Source organism: Muntiacus reevesi, chromosome 1 (genome assembly GCF_963930625.1).
Source record: "Muntiacus reevesi chromosome 1, mMunRee1.1, whole genome shotgun sequence".
Taxonomy (NCBI): domain Eukaryota; kingdom Metazoa; phylum Chordata; class Mammalia; order Artiodactyla; family Cervidae; genus Muntiacus; species Muntiacus reevesi.
In genome coordinates, this window is record NC_089249.1 from 186891009 (window position 1) to 186908518 (window position 17510).

General features: G+C 43.1%; 1 protein-coding gene across 1 annotated transcript; it reads right to left on the reverse strand.

The window, feature by feature from the left end:
• Positions 1 to 2684: 2684 nt before the first annotated feature.
• Positions 2685 to 6441, reverse strand: CASP14 (caspase 14). Its single transcript, XM_065932036.1, has 6 exons — positions 6415 to 6441; positions 4642 to 4791; positions 4314 to 4539; positions 4052 to 4168; positions 3737 to 3840; positions 2685 to 2789 (listed from the first exon to the last, which is right to left on the reverse strand). The coding sequence occupies exons 1-6, from the start codon at positions 6439 to 6441 to the stop codon at positions 2685 to 2687; spliced, it is 729 nt and encodes a 242-aa protein (XP_065788108.1).
• Positions 6442 to 17510: the final 11069 nt, after the last annotated feature.

Below are 17510 nucleotides of genomic sequence, written 5' to 3' on the forward strand. Positions count from 1 at the left end.
CACATCTGCTTATATAAAAGGACTGAGGCTCATTACTCTCTGTGCATGACAGACATACGGGGAGGCAGTTGGCCATCAGGGAAAAGGAATCAAATATACAATGCCTATCTCATCATCCTCACTGTTTAAGTACAGAGCAAAGATTCCAACATATTCTTTTATTTTATTATTCAGAAAGACACATCTACCCCCAATGTCCATTGCAGCACTATTTACAGTCAGAATATGGAAGCATCTAGATGTCCATCAACAGATGAATGGATAAAGAAGTTGTGGTACATATACGGAATATTACTCAACCATAAAAGGAATGAATATGAATCAGTTGCAGTGAAGTGGTTGAACCTAGAGCCTGTTATAAGTGAAATAACCCAGAAAGAGAAAAACAAATATCGCCCATAATGCATATACATGGAATCTAGGAAAATAGTACTGATGAACCTATTTGCAGGGTAGGAATGGAGACCCACAGATTCTTAAAGTTTGACAACTGTTTACTGAACATCCATTATGTTGAGCAAAGACTTGTTCCCCATCCTGGAGAAATTGTAATTTGTGTCTCATCCTGGGTGACAGAGCAGAATCAACTGGAAAGAATATTAGGAATGGCTTTCTGGAATAAGTAGGGGCGGGAGATAGTGGAAAGTGGGTGAACAAGAGAGAGAGGGCACTCACGCTTGGAGAAATGGTAAGAACAAAGGCTTAGATGCAGGGACGAATAAGACAACATTAGTCTTGGAGCATGATTGGGGAAGTGGGAGATGAGTTTATATGATCACTGATAGGAGTGGGATTGTACAGGTGTGAGAAATCAGGGTGTGGAGTTGAGCCTTGATCTCTGTGTAAAGAGGCACTGTTGTGTCTTCTTGAGTGTTCTGGGGAGATCAGGAATTGTAGATGATATGGAGGTCAGAGGAGGGCTGAGATGGGAGGGCAAAGAGGCAAGGAAGGAAACTGGTACAAAGATAGAGACCTGAGAGGATGGAACTAGAGAGTGAAAAGGAAAGGAAGAGAATGTTTCAAAGTCACGCTGGGCTGGGTATGGTGGCTGGTGACATATGAAGGATGCAGGAAGAGGGGTGTCATAGATGACTGCAGAGGTTTGAGATTGACGGTTCCAGGGAACACTTGATGGATGGACCAGAAAGAAATGATTCTGCTTTAGCCATGATTTTTCAGTGATGGCAGATATGATCACAGGTTATTATGGTGGGAAAGGTCAGGACTGTAGATAAGTAGAAAGTTGTCATAGACTTGGGAGCCTCTGATCCAGCTTTCAGCCCAGTGTCAGAATCCCATGGAGGTAAACTTTCCCAGGTGGTGCTAGTGGTAAAGAACCTGTTTGCCAATGCAGGAGATGTCAGAGACTTGGGTTAGATCCCAAGGTTGGGAAGATTCCCTGGAGGAGGGCATGGCAACCCTCTTCAGTATTCTTGCCTGCAGAGTGCCATGGACAGAGGAGCCTAGTGGATTACAGTCCACGGGGGTCAAAAAGAGTCAGATCAGACTGAGCAACTACGCACACACTCACTAATGGAAGACTTAGCAGGTAGTGGAAGTGGGGCTAGCCTGGAAGCCAGACCTTGACCCTGCCACTGGCTTACTGTGTGGTATTTGAGAAGTGATTTAGCCTCTCTAGTCCTCTATAAACTTGTCTGAAAAGAAACAGGGTAACACAAGGGGTTTCTCCATAGCTCCAACATGCTATGATTTAGAGTGGTTGGAAGTTGACTAGTGGGAAGTTGCTGTTGACACAAGGAATTCAGCCTGGTGCTCTGTGACAACCGGGATGTGGGATGGGGTGGGGTGGGAGAGAGGTTCCAGAGGGAGCGGATATATGTGCATTTGTGGCTCATTCACATTGTTATACGGCAGAAGTAACACAACACAGTAAAGCCATTATCCTCCAATTAAGAACAAAAAATTTTTTTAAAAAGAGAGTCGAAACTATGAGAATGGGTAAAGTGATGGATTGTCTCAGACAGATGTCAGGGTTCAGAGCAGTGGATGGAGTGGCATTAGTTAGGAGGGAGGGCTTCAGAAAAGGAGGAAGCACCTCCACTAACCATAGAGAAACCATGAGGTGGATGGCATCAAGGCACCAGCTTGCTAGCCAAAGAAGAGGGGTCTTGGAGAGAGAACAACTTTTGCTTTACTGAATTTCCCGTGGTTGAGAGGAAATCTCTGGGAGATGGGAATGGATGTGATTGCCAGGAGGAGGAGATTACAACTCCACGTGAAATTCCAGAGCCAGTGAAGTTTTGATTGGGATGGGAGGTGGTGAATAGGCATGTTTTATCGGTGGAAAATCTTGAGTTTTATCCAGTTACATTTGTATGGATATGATTCATGGCAGAAAGAAGAGAGCTTCACTGGAGCATAAGAATAGAGACTGGGATAAGTGAATGCCTTTTTGGTGTATTAACAGAGGTAGAGAGTCCAGCCTGAGGGAGGTGATGTTATTGTTATCACCATGCCTTGTGCTCAGTTTTAGCTGGCTTGCCCTAAGAAGGATGGGGATAGATCGAAGGAGGACCTTCATGAAGGGTGTGATGAAAGAAGAGCTGGGCACCATTTAGCTTTGGGAAGAGAGGATTTTGGAGAAGTGGTGAGAGCTGCCTTTAAAGCTCTGTGGGGGCCAGAGAGGGCACCTGAAAGACAGCCCCACCCCACCCTTTCTACTCCTACTGCAGATAGAGTCGTTTCCGAAGAGTGCTTTGGATTTCAGGGTTCACTTTCCTTGCTTCCCCTTCTTGAATCATCTCTGCTTCTGCCATCCTCCGGGTCACCTGCAGCAACAGGAATGGTCAGCTTGTGGCTGGGGTTTTGGGGGAGTTGGGTAATGAGCTTATTGGGAGAAAGTTATGGCAGGTGGGTCTCCATGTCCTAAAATGGGAGATCTTTATTGTCCCATCCTACACTGTAATCGGGCTTCCGGTGTCTCAGAAGGTAAAGAATCTGCCTTCAGTGCTGGAGAGCCGAGTTCCATCCCTGTGTCAGGAAGATCCCCTGGAGAAAGAAATGGCCACCCACCCCAGTATTCTTGCCTGGAGAATTCCACAGACAGAGGACCCTGGGGGGGGGGGGGGCTACAGTCCATGAGGTCACAAGGAGCTGGGTATGATTGAGCAACTAACACTTTCACTTTCTCACCATAATCTCTGTGGAATCACTGGCTGCACATTCTCGTTATATGTTTTTTCTAATCTGCCAACATAACACATAACCATCAGAATGTCCAAAGACGAGTTGAACCTAAGGGGCTTGCTTACAGAAATGTATCCATATTTCATCTAAATTATCTCACATACTGTAAGCTTTGGAACTCCCTGCTTTAGGGAAAGTCACTTCAGGGAGATGGGTGTTCTAGTTTCTGTGTTGGGACCCAGGTTTGCCTTGGCAGGAGAGGGGGAACATGCAGAAAGGTTTGCAAGAGGCTCAGCCTGCTGTGCTTCCAGGAGGTGCAGTTGGTAAAGAATGTGCCTGCCAATGCCGGAGGCGCAAAGGATGCAGGCTTGATCCTTGGGTCAGGAAGATCCCCTGGAGGAGGAAATGGCAACCTGCTCCAGTATTCTTGCCTGGGAAATCCCATGGACAGAGGAGCCTGGCGGTCTATAGCCTATGGGGTCACAAAGAGTCGGACATGACTGAGTGACTGGGCACGCACATACAATCCATTCTGCATGCTCCCTGATCAGGCTGGGTGGGGTTTCCAAGGTACCTACTCCCAACTCACCTCTGTCAGAAGCTCCAGGATGGGTCCTCTCTTATTGACGAACACATCAACCAGAGTCTGGATGAAGTAGGAGCCCTCCTGGTCGTGTCTGTAGGCAATGTACCCTGGGAATTCCAGAGAAGTGGGCTCAGGGGAGTTCAATGGGGGTGGGTGACTGTGTGTGTGGGTGTGTGTGCATGCACACGCATGCACGTGCATGCACATATGCTACAAAACGCCTTGGACAATGGTGGGTCCTGGAGGGGAGTCTCAAGGGTTAGGAGTGGCAGGCGAGGTGGAGAAGCAGACCACCCTGGGTCAGCTGGAAACTCATACCCTCTATGGTGGAGAAGACATGGAGGGTGTCTGTGTACGTTGGGATGGTTTCAGGAGTATTGTTTGTGATCATCACAAGATCCCCTCCAGCGACTGGTTCACCAGGGTCCCTTTGTTCTGAAACATCAAGAAGGAAAAGGCAAAATCAGAAAGAAAGAAGGAGAAAAAAATAAAGGTCATAAGACAGATGGGAAACCCAAGGCTTGGCTGGGGTTTTGGATCTGGGAGGGAGGGGCTCTGTGTCCTTGGCTCTTGGTCCCACCTCCTCGACAAGCCTGCACGATGTACACCTTAGGCTTGGCTCTCAGGGCCCGGCAGTTCTTGTTGTTCAGAGCCTGGAAGAGGTCCTCCAGCTCCACCATCCTCTCATCCTTCCCTTTGAGGCGCCCTTCTAATCCGTGTGCCATGAGAACCACGAAGGCACAGCTGACAAAGTCTTCTCGGGCATCGATGGCCTGTTGGAATTTTTCCAATTCTTCCTGGAATTGCTGGAGTGAGAGGAATGGCCGGACTCAGGGATGATCCCGGAATCCACCTTCTCCTTCAGTCCCCACCCCTCCCTTGCTGGGCTGGAGCCGGTAGCATAATACCTGGGCGGTAGGGTCTCTCTTCATGGTGCTCTCAAACCCCAGCTGCTGGAACATGCGTTCCAGGGCATCCAGATCTGCCTCGGAACCTTCCCGGGCTTTGGTGACACACAGTGTCAGGGCCAGGCGGGCACCCGACATGTCGTATGTCTCCTGGGCCAAGAGATGACAGAAATCATCAAAGGGGCAGGGAAGGGGAGGAGAAAGCAGGTGTGGTCCAAAGATGCCTGGAGGTAGGGTTGCTGAGTAAAATACAGGATGCCAAGTTATACTCAAGGTTCAGATGAAAAAAAAAACAACTCAAGTTTCAAAGAACAAAGGGCTTCCCTTGTGGCTCAGATGGTGAATCCACCCACAATGTGGGAGACCCAGGTTTGATCTCAGGGTTGGGAAGATGCCTTGGAGAAGGGAATGGCGACCCACTCCAGTATTCTTGCCTGGAGAATCCCATGGACAGAGAAGCCTGGTAGGCTACAGTCCATGGGGTCGCAAAGAGTTGGACATGACTGAGTGACTAACACTTTGAAGAATAAGTATGTCCTCAACATTGCATGGAGTACGCTGCTGCTGTTAAGTCACTTCAGTCGTGTCCGACTCCCAGTGACCCCATGGACAGCAGCCTACAAGGCTTCTCCGTCCATGGGATTTTCCAGGCAAGAATACTGGAGTGGGTTGCCATTGCCTTCTCCATGCATGGAGTATATTTACACTGAAAGGTTATTTGTTGTTGATATGAAATTAAAATTTGACTGGGCATCCTTTATTTTTATTTGCCAAATCTGGCAATTCAACCTGGGGTCCGGTGTGAACTTGAGTATGTCACTGCTCCTGTTTGAATCTGTTTCCAAATATAGGGACTTCCCTGGTGGTTCAGACGGTAAAGAATCCGCCTGCAATGTGGGAGACTTGGGTTCAATCCCTGGGTCAGGAAGATCCCCTGGAGAAGGGGATGGCAACCCACTCCAGTATTCTTGCCTAGAGAATTCCATGGACAGAGGAACCTGATAAGCTACAGTCCATGGGGTCGAAAATAGTCGGGCAAGGCTGAGTGATTAACACACTTCCAAATAGAGACAATGAATATGTGTGAGGGGGGGATTTTGAGGGTCTCATCCAGTTGTCACATTTGGTAGCTTTGTCTCTCTCTCTCCATCATTCCCAAGAGTATTCTGAGCATTACCTTCTCACTCGCAGAGGTCTCAGACTTTCTGAAGCTAATTCTGACATTCTAACTTGTCCTATCAGAGGAAGAAGAATATTGGGGCCAACATTTCTTTTTTTAGAAGAAAAGCAGGGTGGGACTTCCCTGGTGGTGCACTGGTTAAGAATCTGCTTTCCAATGCAGGAGACCCGGCTTCGATTCCTGGTTGGGGAAATAAGATTCCACATGCCACAGGGCAATAACAAGAGTTGTGTGCCACAACTAGAGAGGAGCCCTCCAGCTGCAATGAGGATCCCTTGTGCCCCCATTAAGACCCAGTTCAGCCAAAAATATGCAAATAGGTATAAAAAAAGAGAAGCAGGATACTGAGTACCATAATCATAAGAATTTTATCATTGAGACAAAGGTAGCCAGGGTGCCCCCTTCTTTTCCCAGTTGCCACAACTTCAGTTCCATTGCTGGGTCTTTTTCTCCAACTGAATGATCACAAAGCAACTGAATTCTGAATCCACGTCATGATTTTTCACCTGCTCCAGTGTATCAAACATTAAATTCCTCTCTTTCCCTCTCCCTAGATGTTCCCACCCCTCTCCCCCAGCCTGCACCCAGCCTACCTCCTCCAAAGGCTGAGGACTGCTCATTTCTTTTGATTCTGAGTCTGAATCTCACCACCCTTGGCTGATCCTAAGGGAAGAGGGACAAGAGACGATAGGTTAAAGGTCTCCAAAGGAAGACAGAGGGGCTCAGGGGACAGACTAGGTTGTCTATTTGGGTTTCTGAGACTGAACAGGATCCCCGTGGTGGGGACTTGGTTCATGTTCAGACCTGGGGCAAGAGATGACAGTCCATGAAGTGTGACCTGTCTAGTGCGATACTCTGGCGATTCACGTTCATTGCTTCCCAGGAGGCTCAGCGGTAAAGAACCTGCCTGCCATTGCAGCAGATGTAAGAGACACAGGTTTGATCCCTGAATAGGGAAGATTCATCCCCTGGAGAAGGAAATGGCAACCCACTTCACTATTCTTGCCTGGGAAATCCCATGGACAGAGGAGCATGGTGGGCTACAGTCCATGGGCTTGCAGAGTTGGAATAACTGAGCAACTGAACAATAACGACAATGTTCACTGCAGCATTATTTACAAATGCCAAGATATGGAAACAACCTACATGCTGATGGTAGATGAATGGATGAAGAAGATACTTATATAAACAATGGAATATTATTCAGCCATAAAAAGAATGAAATCTTGTCATTTGCGACCACATGGATGGACCTAGAGGGCATTATGCTAAGTGAATAAGACAGAGGAAGACAAATGTCATATGATTTCACTTATATGTGGAATCAAAAAGAAAAAAGCCAAAGCAAATGAAGAAACATAACAAAACAGAAACAGAGTTATAGATACAGAAAACAAACAGGTGTGTTTCCAGAGGGGAGGAGGATGTGGGTGATGAGAGGAATAGGTAAAGAAGATTAAGAGGTACAAACTCTTAGTTACCAAGTAAATGAGTGATGGGTATGAAATGTACAGTGTGGGGAATATAGTCAATAACTACTGATAATGTGGTATGGTGGCACTTTGTAATTAGACATTGTGGCGATCAGTTTGAGATGTATAGAAATATCAAATCACTGTGCTGTGTAACAGGAACTAACAGTGTATTAGGTCAATTATACTTATAAACAAATAAATTAATAAAAAGAGGTTAGATTTGTGGTTATCAGAGGTGGAGGGGGGAGGGGAATTGGATAAGGGAAGTCAAAATGTACAACTTCCATTTATAACATAGATAAGTATTAGGGATGTAGTGTACAAGATGGTAATATAATCAACATTGCTGTATTATACATGAAAGTTAGGACAGTAAATCCTGAGTTTTCATCACAAGAAAAATATTTTCCTATTTCTTTAATTTTGTATCTATATGAGATGATGGATGTTCACTAAACTTATGATAATCATTTCATGGTGTATGTAAATCAAATCATTATGCTGTATACCCTAAACTTATTCAGTGTTGTATGTCAATTGTATCTCAATAAAACTGGAAGAAAAAATAAAATGAGAATGTCATCAAAGTGGGGAATACAATTTTGAAACTGTCCCAGAAGTTCTCAAATCTGAATAGATCAATTCACCTTCCTCCCTCTAACTTGAGCCTGAACATCTGTCCAAGTTCTTCATTCTCATCTCTGATTCTTTTTCTGGATAGAATGACTTTTTCCATAGTCTTGGCATTTTCCCTTTTCTTTACTTTTTGTTACATTTTGTCCTCAATCCTGAGTGCTTTTTACTGGTTAAGACCCTGCTCAGCCAATCTTGGGGACATCAGGTCTGCTCTGACTTCCCCCTACCATTTATGCATCCTCTCACACATCTGTCCATCCCATCCAGCCAGCCAGCCATTCATCCATCTGTTCATTCATTTATCCATCCATCCACGGATCCATCCATTCATTCATTCATCAGCCCATCCAACACCTGCCCATTCATTCATTCCTCCACTCATCTATCCATAAGTCTACTTCTCCATCCAATCACCCATATATCTATGGATCCAGCAAACATTTTCTGGGTGTGTATTATGTGCTGGGCCCTGGGAATACACTGTATGAGACAGACATGATCCCTGCCCTAAGGTAGCTCTTGTCTACGATAGAAATGAGCATTAAATCTCCCCCCATCTGTTAGAAACACACATGCAGCACACATACCACCCCCCCCCCCCATACACACCCACACCCCCTGGAGCCAGTGCTGTGAGGGAAGAGAAATTAAACACTTTGAGGGAGAAAGTGGAAGGAAGCTTAACCTAGAATTCAGTCCCGCCTTGGCCCCTTCCCAGCTGTGTGAACTTAAACGTCTCACTCTCCTCCCTGAGACAGTTCTCCTGTCTGAAAAGGACCTAGACATGATAGATGCTTTATAGCAATGGCACTGCGAAGTGGGTCTTGGGATCCTTGTTGACCCACTGGAAATTGCCTCTCCCTCCTCTAGGCTCCCACAGCTCTGCCAGTCTATATTTGTGTTACAGCTCTTGATTCTTATTCTAGTGACTGAACGAGCAGCTCCAGTTTTAGAACCAATAGCCTGACTTTGCCTCTGTCTCCATCAGGGTCACCAGTGTGGGAATGGGCACAGAGCTGGTGTCAGGGAGAGTTTCTTGAATAAACAAATAAATGAACAAATGAAAGAAAGAATGATGGATGTGTAACTGGATGAACATTTCTTCAGTTCTGCCCAAACTGGACTGAGCATCCATTGGTGCAGGGATAGGGAAAAGAAAGAGGAGGAAGTAGGGGACTAGGGGGGAGAGGGGAGAGAGGCAGAGAGACGTAGACAGACAAACAGACACACACATACATACACAGAGAAAGACAGAGACAGACAGACACACATACAATCACAGAGAGACAGAGAGACAGACAGACAGACACACATACATACACATATAATCACAGAGAGACAGAGAGAGAGAGAGAGAGACAGACAGACACACATACATACACAGAGAGAGACAGAGAGGGACACAGACAGACAGACAGACAGATGCACAGAGACATTTAATATCACTTACTGACTCTGGAAGTAACTTCTCAAATTCAGGCTCTCTCACCACCCTCCTAGCTGCCAACAAGTCAGGGCACCGAGGAAGGGTCAGGCTCCACGTGCTGACCTTGGAGAAAGGGCTGCCAGCCTGGGATCTTCTCAGGTGTCTCCTGAGAGGCCTGTCTATGAACTGGGCCACACAGCTGTCTGGGCCTTTATTGCTGGCAAGCTTTCTGTTGCTCAAGAAACCTTATGACAGAAGGGACACACCCTTGACACAACCTTGGTGAGGAAACAGGACCAAATGCCCGTGGAGCGAGTGATGGCAAAGCTTAGCTGACACCCCCTGGCTAAGGAGGCTGAGGCAGAGCATCCAAATTAGCCAGGGCTTTGATGCCATCCCAACCACAAAGCACCTGCCAGATTCCAACTCATCATTCTCATCCTTACACTTCTTCTCACATTTGGCTGTGCAGATAATGCCAACTTCACATGTTTATTAACTCCTCCAGTCCTCAACAGCCCTAGGAAATCAGCGCTGTTGCTCCCATGAAGCAACTGAAACTCACATGTGAAATGACTGCCCGACCACTAATTGACACCATTGGTATTCAAATCCAAGAGGGTCCAGCCCCAGAGGGTTTGGTCCAGCCCCCTCAGTGGATACTTCACAGTTGATTCAGCCTCTCTTCTCTTCCTCATGACCTCCTTCCTCTATTCTTTTTCAGCTTTAATTTTATTTTACTTTTCAATTCAATTCAACTTACTTTTAATTAAAAAATCATTTTTTAATATGATTTTAAAGGTCACTTTCCTTTTATAGTTATTATAAAATATTGGCTATATTCCCCATGTTGTACAGTATATTCCTTTATTTAGTTATTTAAAAATAAACAGCAATTTTAATTAATTAAAATATTTTCAATAAAATATTTAAATTTAAATGTTTTACTTTATTTTAATTTTTTTTCCATTTATTTTTATTAGTTGGAGGCTAATTACTTTACAATATTGTAGTGGTTTTTGCCATACATTGACATGAATCAGCCATGGATTTACATGTGTTCCCCATCCCCCCTCCCGCCTCCCTCCCCATCCCATCCCTCTGGGTCTTCCCAGTGCACCAGCCCTGAGCACTGTTTCATGCATCCAACCTGGGTTGGTGGTCTGTTTCACCCTTGATAGTATACTTGTTTCAATGCTGCTCTCTCTGAACATCCCACCCTCACCTTCTCCCACAGAGTCTAAAAGTCTGTTTTGTACATCTGTGTCTCTTTTTCTGTTTTGCCTATAAGGTTATCGCTACCATCTTTTTAAACTCCATATATATGCGTTAGTATACTGTATTGGTCTTTATCTTTCTGGCTTATTTCACTCTGTATGATGGGTTTATTTTCAATAAAATATGTTTAAATTTAAATAGGCTACCCATTCCAGTATTCCTGGGCTTCCCCTGTGGCTCAGTTGGTAAAGAATCCACCTGCAACTCAGGAGACCTGGGTTCCATCCCTGGGTTGGGAAGATCCCCTGGAGAAGGGAAAGGCTACCCACTCCAGTATTCTGGCCTAGAGAATTCCATGGACTGTATAGTCCACGGGGTTGCAAAGAGTTGGACATGACTGAGCGACTTTCACTTTCTCCCCACTAGTAATCAGTTTTTTCTCTAAATCTGTGAGTCTGCATCTTTTTTATTTGTGGTATTTTTAAGATTCTACATAGAAGGGCTGTCATATATATGTGTTTTTCTCTGTCTGACATTTCATTTAGCATAATGCCCTATTTTATGTCAATAGCTGTAATGAAATGTAATTCACATAGTATATATATCCATACAATTTACCCATTTAAGGTGTACAGTTAAATGATTTTTTACTATATTTACAGAGTTGTGTGACTATCACCACAGTAAAATTTGGGACATTTCCATCATCTCAAAGAGATATTTTGTGGTCTTAACTATTGTCCTGAATTTCCCTCTTCCCCAACCTCACAGGCCTAGGAAGCCATTTCTCTACTTTTTGTCTCTATCAACAAAGTTTCAAGGGCTATTAAAAGACAAATATTAAAAAGCCAAAACTTTAGAACTTGGATGACAAAACTAGACAGCGTATTAAAAAGCAGAGACATTACTTTGCCAACAAAGGGGCTGATAAAACTATGGTTTTTCCCATAGTCATGTATGGATGTGACAGTTGGATCGTAAAGAAGGCTGAGCGCTGAAGAATGGATGCTTCTGAACTGTGGTGTTGGAGAAGACTCTTGAGAGTCCCTTGGACTGCAAGGAGATCAAACCAGTCCATCCTAAAGGAGATCAGTCTTGGGTGTTCATTGGAAGCACTGATGCTGAAGCTGAAACTCCAATACTATGGCCACCTGATGTGAAGAGCCGACTCAGTGGAAAAGACCCTGATGCTGGGAAAGATTGAAGGCAGGAGGAGAAGGGGATGATAGAGGATGGGATGATTAGATGGTGCCACTGACTCAATGAACATGAGTTTGAGCAAGCTCTGAGAAATGGTGAAGGACAAGGAAGCCTGGTATGCTGCAGTCCATGGGGTCGCAAAGAGTTGGACATGATTGAGCAGCTCAACAACAACAACACTTTAGAATTTGTAGAAGAAAGTAAAAAGAGTAACTATGTCCTATAGGATCTTAGAGTAAAGGATTTCTTTTTATAAATTAAAAAAAAAATTTTTGGCTGGGTCTTTGCTACTGTGAGTGGGTTTTCTCCAGGCAGCGAGCAGGGGCTGCTCATCATTGCGGTGCTCAGGCTTCTCCTGATGGAGGCTTTCCCTGGCGTGGAGCACAGGCTGCAGGCGTGTGGCCTCGGTAGCTGTGGTGTATGTGCTTAGTTGCCCTGTGACATGTGGGATCTCCCCGGACAAGTGATTGAACCTGTGTCCCCTGCATTGGTAGGCAGATTCCCATCTACTGTGCCACAGGGGAAGTCCAAGTTTCTTTTTTTTTCTTTAATTAATTTTTATTTGCATATAGTTGCTTTACAGTGTTATAGTAATTTCTACTGTCCAGCAAAGTGAATCAGCCACATGTATAAATACACCCCCTCTTTTTTGGATTTTGTCCCCATTTAGGTCCCCACAGAGTACTGAGTAGTGTTCCCCGTGCTCTAGAGTCAGTTCTCGTTCCTTATGTTTTGCTCTATGGGAATACTGTCACTCTCTCTCTCTGCTTCTAAGAGCCCATTTCCGTCTCTCTCTCTCAGCAGTTGTCACTGTGTGTGTCTCTCTGTGCCCTATTAACCTATTTTCCCCATGTAGCATTGTGTTACTAAGGTTCATCCATGTTGCACCATGCACCAGTACTTTTTACGGCTGAATAACATTCCATTCTATGAATGTACCTAATTTTGTTCATCTGTCCATTAATGGGTGTTTGGATTGTTTTCACTTTTTGACTATTATGAGTTATGCTGCTATAAACATTTGCATGCAAATTTTTGTGTAGATGTATGTTTTCATTTCTCTTGAGCTTGTACCTAGGATTGGAATATTCAAACAATACCGAAATTGTTCAGCCAAACTGGAACATTCTGTCCAAATGCTATAGTTACCGTGGAAAACAGTATGATGGCTCTCCCAGAAATGAAACTTAGAATTATCCTTTGATCCAGCAATTCTACTTCTGGGTATAAACACAAAAGAGTTGAAAATAGGAACTTGAACAGATATTTGTCCACCAATGTTCATAGCAGTATTATTTACAATAGCCCAAAGGTGGAAACAACCCAAATGACTGGTGAGGGATGAATGGATAAAAAAGTGGTGTGTCCATACAATGAAATATTATTCAGCCTTAAAAAGGAGGTAGATTCTGACACAGATGAACTTACAGGACATTATGCTAAATGAAATAAGCCAGACACAAAAGGACACGTGTTGTCCTTTGATTCCATTTATATGAGGTGCCTAGAATATTGACATTCATACAGAAAAAATGTAGCATGGTGGGTACCAGGCACTGGAGGAGGAAGGGTGTGTAGTTAGTGTTAATGGATGCAGAGTGTCAGTTTGGGAAGCTGACAAAGTTCTGTAGATGGATGGCAGCGATGGTTGCACAACAATGTGAATGTGCTTAATACTGCTAAGCTGGACACCCAAACACGGTTAAAATAGTAAAATTTACATTTTGTGTATTTGACCATAGTAACAAAATTTGAAAAACTGGAACAGTCCCATTCCTCCAGTTCTTCCTTTTGTTTTGAGATAATTCAGGTGCAAGACCAGACAGTTTTTGGCCAAATCTCCATTTCTGCGTGACTTACCCATTAGAAGCTGTTGTATATGTTGACTCATTCTGCCACATTGTTCTTTACTGCTTTGCTCATTTAATTATATGTCTGAGTCATCTTTCTGTGCCAATGCACATGGAACACTCATTTCTGGTTTTCTTTTTAAAAACTTTTAATTGAAGAATAAGCTACATGCGGAAAAGGGGCTATGTCATGTGTGTAACTCAATGTATTTTCACACTGAACGCAACCATGCAATCAGGACATGATCAAGGAAAAGAATGACCCCATCTCTCTGTCCCTGGAATTCTCCTGTTTCTTTTCTTGTCATCACTCTGCCCTTGCCTTCCCCAAACATTCTCTTAATATAAATATTATAGATGAAATTTACCTGCCTTTGGAACTTTATATGAGTGGAATCACACAATATACTCTCCTTTGTCTGGCTTCATTCACTAAACATTTAATTTGCAAGATTCACCTTTTTAAAATTGAAATATATCTGATTTATTATATTGTGTTAGTTTCAGGTATATAGCAAAACAATTCAGTTATACATACATATATATTCGCACATTCTTTTCTATTATAGGTTATCAAAGATATTGAATATAGTTACCTATGCTACATAATTAATCCTTATTATCTATTTTATGTATAGTAGTGTGTATCTGTTAATTCCATACTCTTAATTTATCCCTCCCCCTTTTTCCCTTTGGTAACCATACATTTGTTCTGTGAGTCTGTCTTGTAAATAAATCCATTTGTATTCTTTTTTAGATTCCACATGTAAGTGATATCATAAATATTTATCTTTCTCTGTCTGACTTAATTAACTCAGTATTACAATCTGTAATACTGATAACATGTAATAGCATCCATGTTGCTGCAAATGACAATATTTCATTCTTTTTTATGAAAAGGATTTTTTTACATGTGTCTGTAGATCTTAAATCTTGCAGCTTTATTTATCAATCCTTTTTTCACTATTACCCCCCAGAAACTGTGTTAGACAATTTTCCTAACTGCCCCATGAAATTTAATATCACAAATATGCTCTCCCTACCTATCTATCCATCTATATTCATATATATATATTGTATGTACATATGTTCATCTTTTCTTCTTTCCCAAATCAATTTTTGCCCTTGTGGAGGTAAAATACTGCTTCCATCGAGGACATGTACCTTTTAGTATTTCATTGTGTGAATATACCACTAACTGCCCCATGAAATTTAATATCACAAATATGCTCTCCCTACCTATCTATCCATCTATATTCATATATATATATTGTATGTACATATGTTCATCTTTTCTTCTTTCCCAAATCAATTTTTGCCCTTGTGGAGGTAAAATACTGCTTCCATCGAGGACATGTACCTTTTAGTATTTCATTGTGTGAATATACCACAACAACTCATATATCCAGTCTGTTACTGATGGATATTTTTGGCCAATCCAATACATGCACTTTTCTGTTGGGTATAAGCTTATAAGTGAGAGTGCTGGATTATAGGTAATGCTTACATATAGTGTTAGTAGCTATTACCAAACCATTTCCAAAGAGTTGTACCACTTTTATCCTCCCACCAGCAGTGTGTGAGTGCTCCAAATCTATGATAACATGTTATCAAACTCAGGTCCAGCTCCTTGCCACTCAAAAGCCAATACTCAACATTTGTTTTTCTCTTTCTGACTTACTTCACTCTGTGGAATCTGAAAAAATTGATATGGGTGATCTTATTTGCAAAGCAGAAATAGAAACACAAGTGTAGAGAACAAACCTGTGGATACCAAGGTGGAAAAGGGCAGAAGGGATGAGTTGGGAGATTAGGATTGACATGGATACACTATTGCTACTATCTGTTAAGTAGATGACTAATGAGAACCTACTGTATCATACAAGGAATCAACTAGATGCTCTGTGGTGATCCAAATGGGAAGGAAAGTCCAAAAAGAAAAGATATATGTATATGTATAGCTGATCCACTTTGCTGTACAGTAGAAAGAAACACACCATTGTAAAGCAACTATACTTCAATATAAATTAAAAAAAAAGGAATGAAATTGTATTTGGAGGTGATACAACTTTGTAAAGGAAATCCACCCTGAATATTAATTAGAAGGACTGATGCTAAAACTCCAATACTTTGGACACCTGATGTGAAGAGGTGACTCATTGGAAAAGACTCTGATGCTGGGAAAGATGGAGGGCAGAAGGAGAGGGGGCAACAGAGGATAAGATGGTTAGATGGCATCACCAACTCAATGGATCTGAGTTTGAGCAAACTGGGAGGTAGTGAAGACAGGGAAACCTGGTGTGCTGCAGTCCGTGGGGTGACAAAGAGTCAGACACAAATGAGTGACTGAAGAACCTGACTCTGTATATACTGTGTATGTGGGTAATATATGTTTTAGTGAAAATATAAGAGCTTCTTATAGAGTTTAATATGTCAGTCCATCAATGACAAAACATCAGAAGGTCCTGGCTTCCCCAATGAGACACATATTTATACAATGTCAGTGTGTGAGATAAGGCTACAGGCTACAGGCTGGAGTAACTGTTAATTAATCTAGTTGCTATTGTTCAGTAGTTCAATAGTGTCCAACTCTTTGTGACCCCATGGACTGCAGCATGTCAGGCTTCCCAGTCATTCACCATCTCCTGGAGTTTGCCCAAACTCATATCCATTGAGTCAGTGATGCTACCCAACCTTCTAATCCTCTGTTGCCCCCTTCTCCATCCACCCTCAGTGTTTCCCAGCATCAGGGTCTTCTCCAGTGAATCAGCTCTTCACATCAGATGGCCAAAGTTATTGGAGCTTTAGCTTCAGCATCAGTCCTTCCAGTGAATATTCAAGGTTGATTTCCTTCAAGATTAACTGGTTTGATCTCCTTGTTGTCCAAGGAACTCTCAAGAGTCTTCTCCAGCACCACAATTCAAAGGCATCAATTCTTTGGTGCTCAGCCTTCTTTATGGTCCAACTCTCACACCTGTACAGGACTACTGGAAAAACTATAGCTTTGACTATACAGACCTTTGTTGGCAAAGTGATGTCTCTGCTTTTTAATATGCTGTCTATGTTTGATATAGCTTTTCTTCCAAGAAGTAAGTGTCTTTTAATTTCATGGCTGCAGTCATTGTCTGTAGTTCTGATTAATTATATTAATCAGAATTATCTGACAATTACCAAGGGAAAGATAACCCAGTGTAAAGACTCCTTGGAGGGATGGATGCATAAGATTATATAGAGTTGCAGGTTGGGTTCCTAGAGAAGCTAGCATTTCACAGGAGACCTGAGGAGTGCGAAGGTGCTTTCCAGGTGGGCACTCGGGGGAGGCAGTTCTTGCAGAGAGATCTCAGCATGGGCAATAGCAGAGGTGAAGGAGAGATCTCAGTGGCTTAAGGGTACCACGTCTGCTTCCGTGGGACTAGAGAATAAAGTGCAAGTGGGTGGTGCTAGTGGCAAAAACCTGCCTGTCAATGCAGGAGATGTAAGATACTCAGGTTTGATCCTTGGATCAGGAAGATCCCCTGGAGGAGGGCATGACAACCCACTCCATATTCTTGTCTGTAGACTCCCATGGGCAGAGGAGCCTGCTGGGCTACAGTCCATAGAGTTGTAAAGAATTGGATGTGACTGAAGTGACTTAACACGCACATGCATGCTGGTGGTGAGTTCAGGTGGTGAGAGGTGAGTCTAGGTGAGTGTTCAAGTATTAAGAACTGAGTCTAGGAGGGGATGAGATCATAAAGGGACTTGAAACTTCTTAAGGAGTCTGGATTTGATTGGGTCATAGGGAGAACAATCATTCTGGCTAGTTCAACTGATTTTTTTTTTAACTTTTTACTTTAATTGGAGTATAACTGATTAACAGCTATACTGTGACAGTTTCAGATGCA